This window comes from Amblyomma mixtum, chromosome 1 (genome assembly GCF_055824585.1).
Source record: "Amblyomma mixtum isolate Tamu chromosome 1, ASM5582458v1, whole genome shotgun sequence".
In the NCBI taxonomy this organism is placed as follows: Eukaryota; Metazoa; Arthropoda; class Arachnida; order Ixodida; family Ixodidae; genus Amblyomma; species Amblyomma mixtum.
This window is the reverse complement of record NC_143012.1, coordinates 11,691,515-11,707,082: the sequence shown is the minus strand read 5'-3', so window position 1 is coordinate 11,707,082 and position 15,568 is coordinate 11,691,515. Positions and strand designations below refer to the sequence as shown.

At 49.0% G+C, this 15,568-nt stretch overlaps 1 protein-coding gene across 2 annotated transcripts; it reads right to left on the bottom strand.

Moving 5' to 3' along the window:
* Positions 1-1,808: 1,808 nt before the first annotated feature.
* Positions 1,809-10,680, bottom strand: LOC149365463 (uncharacterized). 2 transcript variants are annotated; one of them, XM_089585177.1, is made up of 5 exons: positions 10,092-10,680; positions 8,280-8,417; positions 7,082-7,294; positions 2,883-3,012; positions 1,809-1,891 (listed from the first exon to the last, which is right to left on the bottom strand). In XM_089585177.1, exons 1-5 carry the CDS (start codon positions 10,590-10,592, stop codon positions 1,887-1,889), a joined length of 987 nt encoding a protein of 328 aa, XP_089441303.1. In that variant the 5' UTR covers positions 10,593-10,680; the 3' UTR covers positions 1,809-1,886. The 2 variants fall into 2 exon arrangements, with proteins under 2 accessions (XP_089441303.1, XP_089441296.1); XM_089585170.1 differs by lacking the exon at positions 1,809-1,891 and having other exon boundaries at positions 2,839-3,012.
* Between the last annotated feature and the right edge of the window lie 4,888 nt (positions 10,681-15,568).

Genomic DNA, 15,568 nt, shown 5'->3' with positions numbered 1-15,568 from the left:
GCAACAGAAATTGCTCACCTTAGGCGGAAGAGTTCAAAGTCCTTCCTTGAACTGAATCTTCCCTGAGAGCGAAATAACGCAGGGCCGGAAACCCGGCGCTGGTCGGGCGCTGGTTTCGTCCGCTCGCGATAGGGCCTTGGCACATCCAGGAAGAACCATCCAGAGTAGAACAGTGGCTAGGCCTAGCTGCCAGAATCCGAGAGCTGCCGTCACACCGTACGAGCGTCCTTCTTGGCAGCAGTCGTTCGCCGTTCTGACAAGCTCATCTGACGTGGTCCTAGCCACGCGGGCGCGAGCCTCGTCTTCTTCCTCTTAAGACATGGCACATACCCGCATGGGGGGATCGGCCAAGGTGTAGTGGCATACACAAAGAGATTTCCATAGGAGACTACGACAAAATATTACAGCCAAGGGTGAATTTTAAAAAATGCATCGATGAAATACGTTTTTCAAGTTCACGCTAGCCCGTGCTATTCTCGCTTCGTCGTCGTCTTCCAAGTCGGTGCTAGAGGTGCTCAAGGCTCTTTCCCAAACCTACATATACTAAACAAAATGCACCCTACAATATACGCGGACAAATGTCCCTGGTGCGACGAAAAACCTACTCTATATCACATCACATGGGCCTGCCAAAACAGACGTGGTCCCCAAAACACAGAACCCGAGTGCGGAGCAATGGGAGACTGCTGTGCAGCGACCGCTGTGACGACCAACAAGGTCTGGTACAGCGAGCTCAACGGGCGGCAGTGGCCAGCGGAGCCCTGGACTGAGGGCAACCGACCACTGATTAGAGGCGGACGACTTAGACAGAGAAGGCTCCTGGGGATAGAACCAAGACGTCTCTGAAGATCCCCCAAACCACAGGAAAAAGAACGAAGTTTTCCCTTCCCTTCCCTTCAAGAAAGATTGTCCCTTAAGCAAACGTTCTGTGCTCTCGAATTTCCGGGAAAAGTAATTTACAGGAGTAGCTCTACATGAGCGGAATAGAAGACATTAAAGGTGTATCGCGGGACTGGATTCATGAATTCATCGCCACTATTGCCATCATCAGCCGAGCCACAGCATGTTGATAAAAAAATGCCGACGATTGCGTTACTTCCTAACGCGAAATTTGATGGTCTGGTTTGGTCTATGGGGTTTAACGTCCCAATGTGGTAGACTTGTTTCTGTTACAGCGCTCAAAGGAACGAAAGTCTCCAAGTCACAGAAACAAGTCCACCGTGGCCCAACCAGAGCCGGCAGGTCCTGCCTATGGTCTAGTTTTTTTTTTTGCCAGTGCAGCAAAGGGTACAATTCCGGCCTGTTCGCCAACGCCTACCTCTAGCGGGCCAACATCCCGAACGGCGGCATCAACTCGCGCTGCGGCCACGACCTGACGAGCAACTGCGCCGTCAAGCTCTACCGAAACTGCAAGAAGGTATAGATACGTGGAGGCAGTGATTCAAATGACAAGAGCAATTGCTGCTGATGCATGCAGCTGCTCCCACCGCCGCTCCAGGCGATCTATGAGGTACACAGAACGTAACGAAATGAAAATATTGATCCTAGGCAGAGGGAACAGTCGCATAGCCTAGAAGTCTCCCAACCTCAGAATAACTCGCATGCGGGGACTGCAAAGTCAGCGTTTTCCGCGAAAACCGCTTGCATAACTTCGCTGGAGCAGGTCGCGTCCAGGACGATCATGCACGAAGTATTTCAGTATTGAATTAGTGGCGGTGTAAATGCAAAACAAGACGAACGGTCCGGGAACATGGGTTTTGAAGGAAATGAGGAGCGGTCAGGAGAAAAGCAAAAATATATTTTATTACGTGCAAGATAGCGTGCGGAAAGAAATCTAAAGCTGGGCTACACCTCTCCGAACCGAAGTCTTCGAGCAGACGGGGAAGTCACTCTGCAAAGACAGTAAATAAAATGCAAGAAACATGAGTGGGAGCGCAAAGACAACAGGACAGAGCTTATGTGAAACCGCGCGAATGACCTCGTTCACGGTGTGGCCTGGTTTCAGTTGGAGCTGCGACTTCTGGTCCGAGGCTCAAGGCACGCGTAAATGCCACAGGTGCAGTGCTCCGTACCCGCCCTTTCTATACGTGCCATCTGCGCGTGAGTGCTGGTTAACAGTGGCCAGTAATGTGTTGCGTTAATCTGGAAGAGACTTCTGAGGTTTCTTCCTTTCAGCCACTTGCTTTCATGTGCATAGTGGCGAGATAAAGCTCTCAAAGCTGTGGTGGTGGTGGTAAAAAGGTATATTTCCTCTAAAAATAGAGGTCTATATGGAGGTTGCTCTGTGGTCAGGCTTAGTGCCCTTCCCCTCCATAGTTCGGGGCCCCAGTAGCTTCTGCTGCCACCATTTCCCATTCGACCATAGCCTAAATTTAGGACTTTCAGGTCGGAGCAGGCGAGTATGGTCACCTCCTAGTCCTCGCGGGTGGGGTTTGGGTTAGAGAGGGCACGCCGACAGCATGTGGTAGAGGTCCGAGGACATTACCCCAAAGTGCGAGCACTCTCCGGAGAAGGCAGGGTCAAAGTGCTTTAGCGAGGCCGGGCACATCATGGTGGTCGTGACGAGTCAGTGAAATAACTCACAGCTGGGGAGCTAAAAACAGCTCACTTGCATACAGCCTAGCTGGCGCTACGCCAAAAAATACGTTGGTGGTAGAATGGGCTGCAGTAGTCTGGATTGACTGCCGAGCAGCGCATTTTTCGCCTACATGTCACGTTTATCTCATCGTACTCTTTAAGCGAAGCGAAGAACTGGAAGGAGAAAGAATCTAAACCGGTGCCAGTGAAGCAGATTAACACAGCTGAAAGCGATAACGAATCGACCAACGGTCGAGAAAATGCTGTTGGGACCAGAAAATGCACATAAGCACAATGTTACGAACCCATGCTTAGGAAGCGGCGTATGGCTACTGTAAGGACCTGGTCGAAGAGCCGGTCGGCGGGTCGCTCCGGGATCAGCACAAAGGCTTTGCAGATGTGGCGGAAGGCAGCCTCGGCGTGCCCGCTTAGGGTCTGCGAAAGCAGTGGGCGAACAAGTAGTAATGAAAGTGACGTCACTGCCAGTAAGGGCATCAACAGCTCCAAGTTATATCGCTTTGCCGACGCATAATTAGGTGTCAGAGCTAACTTGTTTATCCCAATGCAAGATATTACGCGACAAACGGCAATGAATTTTTTCGCTTTCAAGGATATATGTTTGTGACAGAACAGCGCAAAACACTGGGACAAGAGAGAAGCGCTGACTTACAACTGATTTTTAGTTCGAAGAAACACTGCTTCTTATACCTTCTTCACCCCCTCAAAAACATGCGTCACAACCATATCGTTCAAGCGTCCAAAAAATTACAACATGCGACAAATAATCAGATTTATAATCACATTTTTAACATGTCAAATTCTTTCTTTGTCAAAGCAACAGACGGCGTGTTGACACAATCGTCGCGCAGACTTGCTATCGAAGCTGCCTCGATTATTTCACGGACTAACTGGTCTTTGTGATTAGCCAAAGCTCTACATTTTTGGTTGAACGGCAATCTCTGCAATGAATTCCCAGGTTCTGTGAGCTTGCTCGAAATTAGTTTTGTGTTCTAGTAGCCTTTCGTTCATGCACCTGCCAGTCTGCCCTATGTATTGTTTACCACATGTCACTGGCAACGAATAAACAAGGCCTTCAGTACACTCCACAAAGGGGGTTCGATGCTTTACCGTGCATCCCTGCTTCTTTTTGGTCGGATCGGAATTGACTCGTCTGCACAGACTTGAGTTTATCAGGAGCCGTCATCACTACATTCACGCCAGCTTTTCGACCAATGCTTTTCAGGCGATGGGAAACGTTGTGAATATACGGTATTGCTACCACCGGCCTCCTTTCTTTTAGAGCGCAGCTCTTTGGCGTCCGTTCATGGGTTTCGCGTCGTCGTCGGCGTTGTCGTCGGCCTGGTAACCAGCTCCGCCCCCCTTTCATCCGCAGCTGGGGTTGACTCACTATCGGCGTCAGCGGCATCAGTCAGTCGCTGCTATCTCTTCCCTCCTCCCTTTATCGTGTTGTCCGCTTGCTGCGCGCGCTTCTGCCCCCATCGTTTGCCGCTGGGTGTACACGCCGCCCCCCTCCCCCCTCTTCCTGCGAGTCTCCGGTTGTCAAAGCGCCGGCTCGAACTTAATTCCTTTCTTCGCTCCTCCTCCAATGCAACCCCTGTGCGGTGGCAATCAGAGCCAGATCGGTGGCGGCGGATCTGTATATGTGCACCGCCCGAGCCGAAATTGCCGCTGCCGTTCTCCCTGTGCGGTGGCAATCAGAGAGCCAGATCGGTGGCGGCGGATCTGTATATGTGCACCGCCCGAGCCGAAATTGCCGCTGCCGTTCGCCACTGCGAAATTATCTGCCAGTTCTTTCTGAGCCATGAGCGAGACGACCGATGGAAGTCCTCCGTCTGCTAAAAAAAAAAAAAATTCTGTGATAGCGCATACATGTGTTCCTCGATTTCTTTGCCTCAATCTATCGAAAAGGTGAAACAGCTTATTTGCTGCGCTCAAATTTCGCATTAGGAAGTAACGTAATCGTCGGTAATTTTTTTTCTTTGCCTCATCTTGCTGCTCGGGCCTAGCCCGCATCAGGTGCTTTTTCATCTGCTTGGCAACAGATACCAACAGGTGCGAGGGGTAACCCGAGCTGCCAAGCCGTTCCGCCTGGCGAAGAAAGCTCACTTCCATTTTGTGAACACAGGACTTCCTCAAGGCATTTGTGAGGCACAAGTTCACAATAGCCCTCTTGATCAGCTTAGAGTGAGCTGATTGGTAGGGCATTGGCGCTTTCGCCCCTCTGGGCTCCTGGCCCAGCAGGCATGCCCTCTAGTGAACTTAAGTCTCAGGTCTAAAAATCTGAGTGACCCTTGAGCAGGAAGCTCGTGCGTGGCAATAAGTGGCTGCAAAGCCTGCGCAAAGCGACCCACCTCCTCCATTACGGTTTCCAGCGTATTCGTGCGTTGGCCATCACAAAGAACAAGGTAGTCATCAACGTACCTAAATACCTTTTTAACACTTGTACCGGCAAGGGTTGCGTTCAGGAACCTGTCTTTTTGCGCCAAGTACAAATCACTGAGTAGGGGCGCGATACATGAACCGATGCAAACACCGCGTTTCTGGAGATACACTTTTTCTTCCCAGAGGACGAAAGTCGACCTGAGGTACAACGATAATAGTTCCAAAAACCCTCTTATAGACATTCCGCAGGCGTTTTGAAATGCAACGGCACCATGCGTATCTATGCATTCTTCTACAGACACCATTAGCTGTAGAAGAATGCATAGCTGTAGAAGAATGCGTAGCAATAGGTGAGCTCTGCGGTCATCGAACAGAATACTCGCCGCTCTCGGCCGTGCTCTTTTAAGCTGATAGCGAACTTTAGAGATAAAGCGTGCAAAGTTACGAGGAACATTCTGGGACAACGTAGAACCGGCTCCGCCTGGATGCGATCAATCGAAATAAACCTCGTCACTTCTTGATAAGCATCGCGCCGGTAGCTTTCAAGACTGAACAAACACTACAAAGATTTGCGGCAATATGCTGCTGCAGGATCAATCACTATGCCTGTTAAGCGGCATCTTTAGATCCAGCTTAGAAGGTGTGTGGAAAGGATGTGTGGAAACACAAGGTCCTTTAGCACGCATAATAGGCTTTAGACGGGCAACATGGACAACTACTGGGCGTACTGGTCGTATGCGGTGACATTGGGATGCCTAAAAGGCGTCATCTGGGTGGTCTACTGCACTGCGGTGTTGTACACGAAGACGATGTAAGGCACGATGACGTACCAGGTCTTGCGTTCGGCATCGACGTGCATGGCGAGCATATCGCCGATGGTTTTGTTCAGGCACTCGGTCAGTCCGTTTGGCTGCGGATGGTATGCAGTTGTCCTCCGGCGGCTGGTTTGGCTGTAACGCAGGATGGATTGCGTCAGTCCAGCTGTGAATGATGTTCATCTGTCCGTGATGAGCACATCGGGGGCGTCGTGTGGCGCCGTGTGTTCCGTTCGGTAGGGCTTTTACCTCGGCGCAGCCGGTCAGGTAGTCGGTCGCTATGACGGTCCACGTATTTCCAGACGTTGACTTCGGGAAAGAGCCAAGCGAGTCCATGCCAATCTGCTGAAAGGGCCTTCGCCTCCCACCCGATCTGTTGGTCGGGTGGGAGGAGTCTTTCGTCGCTAATGTGCGACATCGGCAGACATTCGGGGCCAGTAATACTTGTCTTGAATGCGGCGGAGGGTGCGAGAAAATCCGAGATGTCCAGTTGTCGGCTCGTCGTGAGAAGCTTGAAATTTTTCACGCAGGCTTGCAGGGACAACAAGGAAGTAGGCTGTTTTGTTCGCAGCAAAGTTCTTCACGAGGACATTCTGTACACAGAACGAAGCCAATCCTCGTTTTAATGAAGCAGGGGGCAAAGGAGAGTGGATATTCCATTAATAGTATCGTAAAGTTCATTACTAAACGTAGGCGACGAGGAAGGTGGACGGTAGCATACACCTGGTTTGGTTTGGTTTATGGGGTTTAACATCCCAAAGCGACTCGGGCTATGAGGGACGCCGTAGTAAAGGGCTCCAGAAATTTCGTCCAGCTGGGGTTCTTTATCGTGCAGAGACATCGCACAGTACACGGGCCTCTAGAATTTGGCCTCCATTGAAGTTAGACCGCCGCGGCAGGGATCGAACCCGCGTCTTTCGAATCAGCAGCCAAGCGTGCTGAACAAGAACACTCAATAAATATTCTGGAAAATATATCTACTATTTTAAAGCATGCCGTGCTCCATGTTTACTGGGGTAACACAGAAACAAAAATCCTGGCAGCGCTGCTTGCTCCACTGAGGGAAAAATGCAAACACTGGCATCGCAAAGGACACGGCTCTTTAGAATTTCGCCTCCAGCAGTAACCCTGGTGTGCTGATGTCACAGGTTCGCTGACGTCGCAGGTTTAGCGGGACAGACATGCGCTATCTAGTAGCGTATCTAGTATCTAGTAGTGTGGAAACCTTTTGGAAGACACCTCCAAAAAGGAAAATCGGACGAAGAAAAAGCAGGACAGAAACTTACTGTCGGTTGTCGAACAGGTTCAGCGGGTTCGTCCAAGAACCGCATGATTGCAGACCCTGTCCAAGAAGCGGCGTCTACCATTCGCTGTCGTTTTAGGTTGCCGTAATATGCTGCGCAGATGTAGGCCTTCCACGACAGGCACATGAGGCGTGGCACCACACAACCACGAGGGTCTTTGTCCGGCGGGGCATTTGTCAAGACCTCAACCATGTACTAGAACGGGACAGAAAAACAAGATAACTTTGAAAGGTCAGGATAAAAGCAAATTTCAACTACGTCGCTATGTTCAGATAAAGTTTTATCGAACAGACTAAACATTTCAGCTGTATATTTCATTGCGTCGGGAGGGTTCGTCAGTTTTTGCCTTGCTACTGCGCCTGGCTTTGCAATCAGGCTGAAATGTGTCGTATATCAGCTCAGACAGGCTCGAGTAGGCTGGCTGGAACAGTAGTTCAGCCTTCGTCTTTAACGCAACGTAACTAAGAAAGAGAGGAGTTACTCAATATGATTGGTACAACACAGCCGCAAATTACGAAGCGAGAAACAACCGGTTGCAATGATAGCATTTTCCTCATGATAAAAACTATTCTCGACGGGCACGACAAACAGTAGTCGAAGAACTATACTTTTGAGAAAGTAAATGCAAATAGCATAAAATATCCTCAATCTAAACTTTCTACTGATCTTGCTGTTAGAGGGATCTTGCTGCATAATGAAATAATACGGAACTACGAAGGTGCGTGTGCGGAGGGGGGGGGGGGGGGGGTAAATGAGAGCGATCAAGCATAGATTTGTATCTGGAAAATCTGGCACCATGTACACGCACTTTACACACGACATTCACCTGAGCGATTAGGTACTCCAGCAAAACACTGACGCACCGCACGAAAGACTTATCTATAGCGAATTTTCTGTGCGGAAACGTTTTCCCCGAAACCATAATTCTAATTTTTGTACAAATAATTTCGTGACACTCTTAGCACAGCAACCTATACATTCAAATGCTGAACAAGGGCAGCTGACAGTTGGCACGGCGCCCTGCAGCTCCTAACAACACTCCCGCTTTACTGTATTGGCATCCTCCCCAGACGGCGGTTCTTAACTGTAGTGAAGTTTAGTGGCCAGTGAAAGGTATGGACCATCAAATATACATTTCAAAGAACCCTGCTAAATGTCTGGAGAGCTCGGACATGCATACCTCGTCGCAAACGACCTCTGCCGCTCCCAGCTGACGCTCAGCGAAGTCACCAGCAAGACACACGCAAGCCCACGCCGTTGAGACGGGGTGTGCAGCGGCATCGGCGACGCGCTCCGAGAAGTCCCTGCTGGCTTCGACCTGCATTGTAGCGTGGCAGTATGCAGACAATATCGGGCAACGCACAGAGGTCAACTGAGCACGGGAATATGTTCGAATATTTGAAGAAGCCACCACTTCAGCCCATTCCTGGAACGTTTCAGCCCTTATGGACAGTGAGTGGATAGTCGTCGCCGAATGGACGACTCTTGGAGTAACAAAAGGCAGCTATGTAGCAAAAAAAATCTAGACCATTCATATTTTTCCAGGGCTAATAAGTGGCATTTATATCGTCCTGTAATCCCCACTGGCCCACAATGTTTTCCCACACCATTGGCCACATTCTCAAATCTACCTCAGGCACAGGATCCTGCAAGGCATCACTTTTAAGAATGCTCAACCTTGAGTCCACATTGCCACATTGTAATTTCCCATACATTACAAACGACGGTCAGAATAAAATAAAAAGTCAGATTGAATTCAAAACACGAAGTCGACGGCAAGGATATATACCCATACCGAGAAGGCCCGCGAATGCAGGTATACTTAGGAAAGCTCCCGCCTCAATTGTGCTTTTATCTTTCAAAGTTCTACCAATATTCCTTCGCGTCCATTCGATACGGCAAAAGTGTGATGCACTCATTCACAGTAAACGTGTCCACCGCAAAAGGAATCACGAAAGCAGATACTACTGCAGCGCACATTTCCCAGGGTTATGATTACGTGACCCTCAACTTGCATTAACTTCACACACCGTCGCCAATTCACAGACCACCGAACTCGAGGTCTTTCCACGCTGCCATACGACGAATGCTTAAAAGTATCCCGCTTTCCTCAACACAATTTCTACTGGTTTTCGTACTAGGCTAACCATTAGTCTCCAGAAATGAGTAGCCTCATATACATGCCAGAGAACTGCTGCACCGAAAACGGTACGATGACTGCTTGGCTCAACAGGCCACCATATATCCAGCACATCTAGCAGGACTCCGACATGGTAGCCACAACCCTCCATCATAGAAAACGAGGCCCTGTGAGCACTTCCCCACGCCACGTTCCTGCGTATATCCGCACCATTTCTCCAGACTACCACGGCTCACGTACTGTTCCAGTGTTCGTCAGATGTTTAGTGGAAACTCCCTAGGTTAAGACACGTAGTATTACAAATCTCGGTGGTTTCCCCCTCAACATTTGATCAACACTGCTCCCACTTCGAGTCATCGATCAATTTGCCCTCGGCGTACCATAAGCTTGCCGTCCCGGTTAGCCCAGCTGGGGGAGGGACTGCTCCGGTGAAGCGGTAATCCCGGGTTCGAACCCCGAACAAGGACGAATTTTCTGTAACTACGTAGTTTCTGCGAAAGCTATATAGCTTTCCTTTGTAGCCGTATGGCTGCGTTTGGGTGGATGCCAATGAGCAATTACTCCCTTATTACTGCGCCAGTCAACACGCACTCCAGAAATGGCTTGTTTCTTCCAGGCCATCCTAAACGTGCAATTCGTTCCTTATCCCACCCATGTCTTCTTGGAGGAGCGACTGCCATCACTGCGCCTCGGCAGTAATGGCTGGAGGACGGCTCAGAGTTTACGGCAGCCACCTTTGGAGCCTCGAAGTCACCACTCCAGAGGCTTCCCAAAGCTACGCTTTTGGGATAAACGCTCAACTACAACTACCTCTTATGACATGGCCACATATTAACATCGCATTCTACTCACCCTTTCTTCGACGTAAGCATGGATGGCGTCGTATTTACGCAGGCCAAACTCGCGGACATCGTCGATAATGTCGTAAGGATTTTTCATCATTTCGGGACAGCACAGCTCGAGCTTCTGGAGCGTTCTGCAGGCCAGCACGTCGGCGACCAGGAGCGGCTTCGACAACCTGTCGACTGCGGGCCGTCCCAAGTTGGCATAGGCGAGTGAAGCACACCTTTCCACAATGTCCAGGACTTTGCCAGCTGTCGCGTAATTATCCTTGAAGGCTGTGTAGAAGTACGAGGCTATGAACATAGCAAAATCCACGCTCGGCACTGCCCTGACATGTTCGACGAAGTGGCACCGGTAAATGGCGTTGCGCTCGTTTTCGTAGCCTCCTTCATGACATTCAAGTCCTTCGATGCGTGCTTGAAGGCCTTCATGACCATTGCGGTGTGCTTCGTGGCCTTTGGTATCGCCGCTCTTCACAAGGCACCGGTCGTCGTCGTGTTCGTCGGCCATTGCGTTTAACGACGTGAACTCAAAGCGATACTCGAGGAGCAAAGAAGTGCGAGGCCGGCACCAAAAGTAGCACTAATGTGAACTGCGAGGGCGGCGACTGTGCAACGCGTTATGATGTGTTTCGCGGGATGCGCGCGCAGGGTGACAACATCTCAACAGCAGCAGCATCAGAAGCGGGGCGTAATATTTTAAGATTAGGATGGAGATTACAGCAAGGCGACGATGTCATATGGAAGTGATAAGATGACGCTGCTGAACCTTCGGGAATATTTTTTTATTAGCTGCACTTCAATCGCGTCGAACGGGGCACTTTTGCGTCCCGGTCAGGTTCTTTTATTTTTGGCCATGCACGAAGAAACTTTTTATTTCAGTACGGCTATAGCGTACAAATTAACTGAGCGAAGACATTGTACTACCAAGATGGAAAGAAACGCCAACAACGCGGCGCCTACGCACTCCGCTGTTCGGATTTCTTTTCATCGCGCTTTTACCTGTGTGGTAAGAAAAAGACATTCGAGTCGTCCTACCATGCATCACGGAATTATCTAGCGTCTTTTTGCTAACATCTAAGTAAAAGCATGATGAAAAGAAATGCGAACGGCGGACAGCCTAGGCGCTCTGCTCTGTTCACATTTCTTTCCGTCACCTCTGTACATTACCAGTATTGAAAGTAATCGTTTATGGTCACCGCTACTTTGGGCTCTGTAGCAGAACGCCATACCCATTAAGCCACCACGGTGGCTGCTTGTAGCGAGCAACCCCTATGACAAACTCCATCCGACAGCAAAAACAGAACTCTTCCTCTCTAATTCTTCCTAAAAATTTGTTCATTGCCAGTTTAGATGCTATCAGTGCATAGTCCCGAAACTTCAATTTGGGCTGAAAAAAAAGAACTTTTATTGGAATATCCGCAGCGGATACATGCGTCCATTGGAAAAGTACAATCCAGGCATAAAAGTTAAGTATATGCATTTACTGCGGTAAACGTTAACATGAAAAAACTTGCAAGGTTGTCATTCAGTAGCTTACCCCCTTCGCAAAGCATCCATGCGACTAAAGAAGCGAAAAACGATTGTTATCATCCTTACTCTCTAATCTACAGCGAATGTTTCGCTGATGCGCGCAGCTTAACTTGACTACGATCTTACGTTGTAGAAGTCACCCCCGGTAGTTCTGCATGTGCTTTATTTGCAGTGTAACAGAAGACGCGCCAAAGACATTTTTTGAAACCGACAGAGCGGCAAACAACAGTGAACCGCGCTGTTGCAACGGATGCGCACCCAGGTACGAGGTCTAAAATTTCGCGATAGTAAAAATTGTTTTGAGATCAAAAAAATTGAAGAAAAAGCTCTGCATACATTCCAACCTCGACCGAAAGTGTATTTGAGTTACGTTGACGATTGCTTCTGTAACCTCGACCAGACGCAAGTGCGACGCTTCCTGGATCACCTAAACAACGGAGAGGCTTCCATTAGACTAACTGTTGAGGAAAAAGTCAACGGAAGCATCCCATTTCTGCATACCCTCGTAACACGCTCGCCCTCCGGCCTTAATTTTAGCGTGTACAGGAAGCCCACTCACACAGTGGGCTTCCTGTACACGCTAAAATTAAGGCCGGGACGCGCTTTACTCGTCCCCTGTGGTTCGCTTCCCCGCAATGCTCCCTCAACTCGTCCCCTGCGGTTCGCTTCCCCGCAGTGGACCCTCCTTAGCCGTGTTAGTTACTTTAAATAACAAGAGAGGGCGCCTGCGTCGCATCGCCACGAGCGCCCGGATGGCGTGTTTGCTGCGCGTGCACGCGAATATTCCTAAAACCACATCCGCAGGGATAGACGAAATTCCAATTAAGCTGATTAATGAACTTGGCCCAAGAAGCAAGGACGCGCTGATAAAAGCATTGGAGGCAGTCATCACAAATCAGCAAATTCCGCACAGCTGGAGACAGAGTAAAATGAATTTGATTTATAAAGGGAAAGGAGATAAGATGAACATAAAATCCTTCCGTCCGATTACGATAACATCTGTTATGTACAGGCTGGCAATGCAGGCGGTGAAATTAAAAATGCAGTCATGGGTAGAAGGGAATAGGATACTCGGAGAACTTCAGAATGGGTTCAGAAGGAATAGGCGGTTAGATGATAGCCTGTTCGTGCTTACCCAATGCATAGAAATAGCTAAGGCGGAAAATAGACCTCTGTTTATAGCCTTTCTAGACATAAGCGGTGCATACGATAACGTGAACAGGGAACTCCTGTGGAGCATATTGAAAGATTTAGGTATTGGTGATGAGGTAATTGATTTTCTACAGGAAATCTACCGAGATAATGAAGTTGAAATTACATGGGAAGGGAAAAAAAGTACCACAACTGTAGGGGTGCACAAAGGATTAAGGCAAGGTTGCCCTTTATCACCGCTGCTGTTCATGCTTTACGTGATAAATATGGAAAGAAGGCTAGAAGAAAGTAATCTGGGTTATAATCTATCGTACAGATTAGGCGGAAATGTAGTTGAGCAGCGACTCCCGGGTTTAATGTATGCGGACGATATTGTACTGTTAGCAGATAGCCAGGAAGATTTACAAACTTTGGTTAATTGCTGTGGAGACGAAGGAGACGCTCTAGGATTCAGTTTTAGCGCAACTAAATCAGGTGTGATGATTTTTAACGATACAACTGATCAGGTGCTTACAATACAAGGCCACGAAATACCCAAAGTGGCCGAATACAAATACCTCGGGATATGGCTAAACGAAGGGCAGATATACACGGAAAAGCATGAACAGGTTCTTAGGGCAAAAGGACGAAGAGACGCCGGGATAATGAAACATAGGGCATTATGGGGGTACAACAAATATGACGTACTAAGAGGTATTTGGAAAGGAATAATGGTGCCGGGACTTACTTTCGGCAATGCGGTTCTGTGCTTAAGGGCAGAAGTTCAGTCGAGATTAGACGTAAATCAGAGAGCTGTTGGAAGATTAGCACTAGGTGCCCACGGCAAAACCACAAACGAGGCAGTACAAGGGGATATGGGCTGGGCATCGTTCGAGGCACGGGAAGCTAAGAGTAAAATACTATATGAAGAACGCCTGAGGAAATTGGACGATAACAGATGGGCAGCTAAGGTATTTAAATATTTATACAGAAAGAACGTCGACTCAAAGTGGCGGAAAAGAACTAGAAAACTAACCAGTAAGTATGCCGGTCATGAGGACGGAGAAAGAAAGAGCATTAAACGACAGGTTAAAAACGCGGAAGTTAAAAATTGGATGAATTCAATGGAAAAGAAACATAGTGTAGAACTATATCGATTCTGGAAAAGGCAGATCAGGAAAGAATTTTTCTATGATAACTCAAGAGGCAGTGCCCTACTTTTTGAAGCTAGATCAGGGTGTCTTAGAACGCGCAGCTACAAAAAGAAATTTAACGAAGAAGATGACACATGTGCAGTGTGTGGTAGATCTGTGGAAACAATTGAACACCTCATAATCAAATGTGATGGTATCCATCCGGATGTCGATGCAGGCACAGTCACTCTTTCTGAGGCCCTAGGGTTTAAAGATAACAATGGTCATGTAAATAAATCTGCAGTGGAAGTCAGCAAAAAGCGATTGGAGGATTGGTGGCTGAAAAGCAGAGATGTGGCATAAGGTTAGAATAGTAGGAAACCGTAGGCAAAGTTGATGGAGAATCTTAATGAGAATTGCCAACACAGTAAACCAAAAAAAATAATAAATAAAGAAAAGCTGAGCATGGTGGCAATTGCCACCACCCCGTTTCAAAGGGGGCGCTCCTATCCATCCATCCATCCATCCACGCGGGGGAGACTGCCCTCTTCTGCTCGGGACCTGAGACGCGCGCGACGTTGACGCGCAAGGCTCCGTTCTTCGCCGGCGGGCGGCCTCGTGGCGGGACATGCTCCTGCCAGCTCGTCCCGTCCGGCCTCGGAGTTTCCCCCTTGCCCTGGCATGGGCGAACGTTCACTCGTAACCTTGCTGGTGAGTCGGACGTCCTCGATTACTCAGCGTATTTTGTTGGTAGCTGGCGTTATTGTTGGCCTTGTTTGTGTCAGCCAGAGTGTCGTTCCTTTGTTCCCTCAGAGCAAGGCCCGCCGTGGTCGCCTTGCGCTCGCGACCACGGAGTGGGGTCCGCGCGGTTTTGAACTGGGGTAGCCGTGGCGAGACTGGAGAATACGGATTCATCTCCCCCATTTCAACCCCACACATGATAGATGCACACACTATGGGGTTGTTGTTGTTGTTGCGACTGAGAGAAGAATGAATAGAAAAATTGCACACTGGCAAAATTGCAGGAAAGCTGACTTCCAGGCAGATGTTTTCGAATCAAAAACCCTCGTTCACAGACGTTTTCACTTCCTGCCCTGCTGCTTGAAGAGGTTAGCGCGAGGGGAGATGAGTCAGTAGCCCTCCTCTGTATCCTTCTTCGAAAAGGTGTGCAGTTCTCCCCCCCAAAATCTGCGTGAACCTGAAGCCCCTCCGGATGTTACCAGCTTTTGAGATAGAGTGTAAAGAAGAGTTGTGCAAAGGTTACAATGTAGCATTCCCCTGACGAGTACCTGTCTCGACTCGCGTTCGCGCCCCGGCTCTGTTGTGTCCTTTCAACAATTTCGCTCTCATACAGATAAGGAGATATCTCTCCCCTCCCTTTTCGAAGAAGAATGCGAGATTGTCGTCTGCGAACGAGAGTGTTTGGTTGGAAAATTGTAGAGGGCGCTCGTTATTCTGCAAGTTGTCAACTGGCTCGAGCCTAGCCACCACTGCTGCCACGTGCTGATAGAGGAGGGTTATAAGATCAGAGGAAAGAGGAAAAGAAAAGACGCGCGTCGCAGCAACAACCGCGTCCGCCGAAGCGGACGCTGGCTGAAAAAACAGATAAGCGGCCGGAGTCGTCCCAAGCAACCACCGATATCCTTCGGACGGCCGACAGAGGTCTATTTCGGATGTTCTGTACGTCCGC